Source organism: Sorex fumeus, unplaced genomic scaffold, assembly GCF_029834395.1.
Source record: "Sorex fumeus unplaced genomic scaffold, SorFum_2.1 ptg000046l, whole genome shotgun sequence".
In the NCBI taxonomy this organism is placed as follows: Eukaryota; Metazoa; Chordata; class Mammalia; order Eulipotyphla; family Soricidae; genus Sorex; species Sorex fumeus.
Window position 1 is genome coordinate 14,788,420 of NW_026606103.1, and position 5,827 is coordinate 14,794,246.

At 57.3% G+C, this 5,827-nt stretch overlaps 1 protein-coding gene across 1 annotated transcript; it reads right to left on the bottom strand.

The window, feature by feature from the left end:
* Positions 1-1,296: 1,296 nt before the first annotated feature.
* On the bottom strand, positions 1,297-3,850 carry LOC130031253 (NUT family member 2G-like; the record flags this gene model as incomplete). The annotated part of the gene is made up of 5 exons (XM_056122515.1): positions 3,501-3,850; positions 2,918-3,046; positions 2,406-2,545; positions 1,800-2,092; positions 1,297-1,398 (listed from the first exon to the last, which is right to left on the bottom strand). Coding segments are annotated over exons 1-5 (1,014 nt in total), but the record flags the coding sequence as incomplete, so codon positions are not given.
* Positions 3,851-5,827: the final 1,977 nt, after the last annotated feature.

The following is a 5,827-nucleotide window of genomic DNA, read 5'->3' on the forward strand; positions in this document are numbered from 1 at the left end:
GGATGACGTTCAGGTGGAAGACAAGGCTGCTAGGGGCAGCCAGGCTCAGGAGGGAGCTCCCCGGTGTCCTACTGGATGCTGTACCCATCCTGTACTGTACTCTTCTGGGCTACAGCAGCCTGGAACCTTCTCTTTGGGGGCAGGGAAGGACCCACCAGCTCCACAGTCAAGGTTGAGCCCCCAGACACCCTGGGGTGCTCCCCAGGGAAGGGGGTCTTCTCAGTAGTGCCCAGTTCTGCACTCCCACACAGAGGCCGCTTCCTAGAAGGGGCAGTAGCAGGGGCAGTAGGATTACAGGCCCTTCTGTGAGTGGGTTGGGGCCGAGAAGCCCCCCAGGCCCTCGGGCAGCAGGGGCCAGTGTCTGAGCCAGGGCTTGTGGGGAAGCCCCAGGGCTGAAGGCTGTGTTGAGAGGCCTGGAGGAAGGCCAGGCTGGGCAGCTCCTCCTCCTCCTCACTGGAGCCCTCTGCTGCCCCATGTGGCCCCTGGCCAGGAGGGGCCTCTCCCAGCATGAGGGAGACCCTGCTGTCCAGAGTAGGGGCAGCGAAACCAGGACAGAGGGCTTGTTCTGCCTGAAGGGATGGGGATTCCAGGCTCCCCAATGAGAGGACAGATGCTCGAGGTGCCATCGCAGTGGCCTTAGCCGGCACAGGCCTTGAGGCGTGTCCAAAGTCAGTCTCAGGGGGACAGGATTCAGCGCTGGCCCCTGACTTATGGCCCCAGGTAGGTGTTGGGTTCCAGTGACCTGCTGCACTTTCAGATGGACTTGAGTCCTTTGGAGTCAGCTGGTGTTGGGGACAAGCCTTCATGACCTCCTTGTCCTGCTCAGTTCGCAGACGCTTTTCCACAATCTGAAGGGAGGAAGGACAGTGTGGGCATGTGGAGGTGCAGGGTGGGACATAGAGTGACCCCGACTCCTCCCAGAGTAGAAAACCCAGATCTCTGTCCCACTAAGGACCCTCACCCCCGCCAACCCTTCCCTCACCCCATATTCACGTCCTCATCTTCCCTGAGGACTCAGAGGGAGGCCCCTGGCCATGGCCTAGGCAGGGAGGGCACCAAGTGACTAGGCCCCAGTGCTGGGCGCCCCTCCCTGACTCATGACCCACCTGCTGCTCTGAGTGCCCTGGGACCTGTCCCCTGTGTCCCCTGCAGGGACTCTTTTCCAGCAATCACATGCAAAATGCCTCGTGTTTGCCATGGGCCACTACCCATTGCCTTAGAGGAAACCCTCACATTATTCCCCTGGGTCCTGCATGGACCCCAGAGACCTATGTGCCTCACCTGTGTGGGGGTGAGTCCTTCCTCCTCCTCGAGCTCCTCAGCCAGGTCCAGGAGATCCAGCTGGGATTCTGGGGAGAGCAGGTGCGCCAGGAAGCTGGGGTGAATGACTGCCTCGACCTGGGAAGGGGAAGCGGGTGTGAGGGTTCTCGTACGGACTAGGAAGGAATTAAGATGCAAACACACCCGTTCTCAGCACAGTGCAGGGTCTTGGACGGTTGCACAAAGTCTCTGTCATGTACACACATGACACAAAGACACACACTCTTCCACCTCTAGGCACATGTACATGTATCCACACGTTTCTGCGCAGAGCCCACACAGTACACACAGATGGAGACACACAGAGATGTTCACACATCGACCAAACCCAGAAATTCACAAACTAGGGCCAATATTTGTACACAGGGAGACACATGTGCACACATACACACAAACACAAGTAGAAATATGTCACTACCAAGTCCTGGACAGAAGCAACCCTGCACCCTCCCCACCCTACAGCAGTGCCCAAAACCCACCTTGGTGACAAAGGCCTCCTGGGAACACAGCTCATACACATAGCTCAGGAGCCCCGGCTCAGGGTAGATCCCGGCCTCCTCCTGCTGCTCCTTCCTGCCCGCTGCCCTTCGGCCAACGGGCGCCCCGCAGGCTGTGTCAGGGGCCTTTAGCAGCTCGTCCATGATATCCATGTTCTCCTGCACGGCCTCAGGGGGGATCTCCTTGGGGGCCTTGGTTTTGGGGTCCCACTGTGGTTTGTGCATCTTGGGGCAGGATGCCCGAGCCCGGGGTTTGGATTTCTTAGGGACACAGGCTGAGGAGGAAGAAGGAGAGAGGGACGTGAGGGGACCCCGCGTCCATTGCCCTCAGACACACAGCACTGAGCACAGAAATGGGGACGGATATCTGTGGGCTGGGTCAGGTCAAGTGTGTGTCAACCCCACTTCAAAGGTGAGTCTGACGCCCTCATGCAGTGTGCTGTGTTCAGGGAGAGGGAGAAACCAAGGAACAGGGGGCCGCTGAGCATAGGCCTGGGTGTCCCCGGGAGAGTGAAGGCTCCCTGGCAGGGCAGGAACCCTAGCACCTTCCTGGGCCTATGAAAATTAGCTGGGGAACAGGGTCGGTACCTGGCTGCTGGCCTAGTGGTGGGCCTGGAGCCCCCTGAGGCTCAGGCCTGGGTGGAGCAGGGGTTGGCAGGCCCTGTACTCCGTTCATCCACTGAAGCTTCTGCGCTTCCATCTCTTCCTCAGCCTCAAATTCCATGAACCTGGTATGGGGAGCACAGACCCCATTTAGATGGGCTGGCCTGGACCACACTGGATGAGGTACGGACAGGGAACACTCACGGCCAAGCCCTCAGGAGGGTGGAGAATGGGTGGGCACAGACCCCAGTGCCCCCGGTGATTCCCCATATCAGCCTTTTGAGGGTCACAGAAAATACGGGACTGTGACCCCCAGACTGTGGTCAGGGGCCCCAGAGTGGCGTGGGGAGTAGTGTCCAGGCCCCAGGAGGGACAAGCTTCCGGAGGGGAAGGGCCTCCCGGGGATGCCAAGGAACCCTTATCCATCTGAGAGCAGCCCCTGAAGCCCAGTCCCGCAGCCAGCCCCAATCCCCACTCTCTGCCCAGGACTGATTTACTTGGCAGCCATGTCGTAGTAGATCATGCGGTCAAAATTGCTCGTGCCCTCCCATTCCCGCAGGGCCCGGCGCAGGCCTTCCTCCAGGCTCATGGTGTGCTTCAGGCAGGCCAGGGTGCGCAGAACTGGGCTGCAAGGACAGGCTCAGTAAGTGTCTGTATCTGCCGGGAGCCCCGGCTGCCCTACACCCATGCTTAGACCCCCGATGGGGGCCTGGTCTCCCCGCGCAGAGTTGACTCTGCCTCCCACACCCCAGCTCAGTGGCCATGCTGGTGTGATCCCTCAGCTCTGGGGATACGTCATGAGATACAAGGCTGAGCCGTCACGGCCTGCCTGAACCCTGGTGCATCTGTGCTGTGTCTGGTCTTAGGAACAGAATGTCTGTCTTACAGACCAGAGGTCGGGACCAACCCTGATGAGGGGACTGAGTTGCAGCTTTAGGGCATGACTGGTCACTATGGGATTTGAGCCGAAACCCCGGGATGGCATTCCTGAGGTCATGCTCTCATGGACCCTACACTGGGGGTCACCCTAGTCCCTTCCTGTGAAGCTCACATTAGGTCTAGGACAACCGAGGGACTTACATGAGAAAGCAGGAAACGGCCTCAGTGTCCGGAGTCTGAGGAAGGTACCTCCGGGTCAGGGCCTTGAAGCGCTGCCAGCGCCGAAAGTTCTCGTAGACGGTACTGTGGCTACTGGATGTTTCAGGTGATGCCTGGTTCCGGGTGGTGGCTGGACCACTCTCCCCACAAACCCACTGGGGCTGTGATCCACCACTGGATGGGAGGATGATGGGAACCACCTGGGCCACTGGCAGTGGAGCCTGAGGAGGATGGTCTCCTGTCCCAGCCTGGGTGACAGTAGTAGCTGGGGTCGGCATAATGGTCTCCTGCACAGATGACACCAAGTAGATGGATGCAGGATGCCCATTCATGGCAGATGGAACTTCTGGACCCCCGCAGTTGAGAGAAGACTGTGTCAGGATGACAGGCTGGTTCTTTGCTGATTCCACAAGCCCCACGTCAGGGCTGACCTGGATTATGACCTTGCAAGGTTCAGGAACTCGGGGACCATGGCTGGCAGCTCCTGCCACCACAGGCATCATGGGGAAAGGTGACAGCACCAGAGGATTGCCAGGAGCGATGGCCGAGGTCACCAGAGGGGGCATCTGGATCGGCTCCCAGGGTGGTGGCTGGGGGAGCCCTGGATTGAGAAAGGGCAAGACCCGGAATGCAGAGCCGGAGACCCCAAGGTTCATGGTCATCTCTGGGAGCAGCACAGGAGACACTGTGGAGAGGAGGGAGGGGAGTGAGAGGGAGACGGTGTGGGGGGGAGCAAGGCCTCACTGGCCCAACCATCTCTAGATCAGGCCCTTTGAAAGGAATGAGGTGGTGTGCCCTGTCTCAGCCCTGAGTCCCTGGCACAGGCCATCCCTCCCCTCCAGCTGGGTTATACTTCGTGGAGATCCTAAGGCTAGGTTTCTTGTGATCTGGGAGAGTTCCATCAGGGATGGCAGCAGGTGTGGAAATGACCAGAGATTTCACCAGTCAGACACTTGGGGATGTTTCCAGAGTTCTCGAGCTGCTGATCATGTTAGATTGAAAATTGGTAACATCTTCTAAATAATCTAAGACTTTATCCCAGAGACAGATACAGGATAATAAACATCAGGCATAAACCAGGTGCCAGGAAATAAAATTGTCTGCCACCATCGTTACTCAGGTGGAATTCACGCAGAGACTCGCCCTAGAGACGTCCCAGAGCCTGTGAGCATCATGCTCAGGACAGAGGCCCTGATGTCTCCAACTGCTCTGACGATGCTCTTTCTGCCTCAGTACACTCAAGGAACAGACCTTCACAGACTTTTCTCAGGAAAACCCCACATGTCACACACACACACACACACACACACACACACACACACAGAAACACACACTCATTCTCACAAACTCACACATAGACTCACACATCCATTTATTCCTTGTCTGTGAGGGAAGTATCCAATTCTCAATCAATCTTCACCTCAGAGCTAAAATGCTTGCTGGGGCTGCACCATGAGATGCCAGACCATGGAAGACCAAACTTCACCAAAAGGAGAACAATCCAGAACAACTCAGGAAGCTGAGTCGTAACTACGCTGAAGTCACCTGTCTCCCAACCTGCTGACCCAAGACAACTGCTGGGCTCAGCCAGCAGACAGTTTAATTCTGCAGAAGTGTCAGGCTCTGACTGTGGCAGTTAGTCACTTGCAGCCCAGCTCTGGGGAGGACGCATCATGGCAGAAGTACACACAGACAGCCTCACTCAACAAGGTTCAGCCTGGACCATCTGAGCTGAGCTGTCCACATCAGGTTGAGCTCAGCCCAAGTCTAATTACTACTAAACATATTCTACAGCACAGGAGGAGACATGGACTCAGCATGCCTGGGTCTTCCCTGTGCCACCACAAAACAGTCCCTCCAGACACATGACAAGTGGCCCTGTTCCCCCATCCACCAGCGGGACACTCACATATAAAGCAGCCATATGCCTGCTGCCTCCCTCTGTCCATACCAATGACCTTCTCCCAGGTAATTTGACACACCTCCAAGGATGCCCTCCCAGACCCCTCAGGTTCTCCTGGGCTCCCTTTGCTGTACAGGTGAGATAACTATGGAGCCCAGGTCTTTCTCCTCTTTCACCCACTCAAAACATGGTGTTCCCAGTCAGGGTGACTATGAACCCAAATGGTTTCAGTGTGACAGAGACTTTCTCACATACACAGACACCCTCACAGGCTTACCTCCTCCTGACGCCATCGCCACAGACGTGGCCAGACGCCACTGCAGTTTATCAGCCTTCACAACGGCAAAAATCAGGACCAGGATCAGAGAGTGAACTGCTCACGCAGACGCTCAGGATCCCAGTGGGT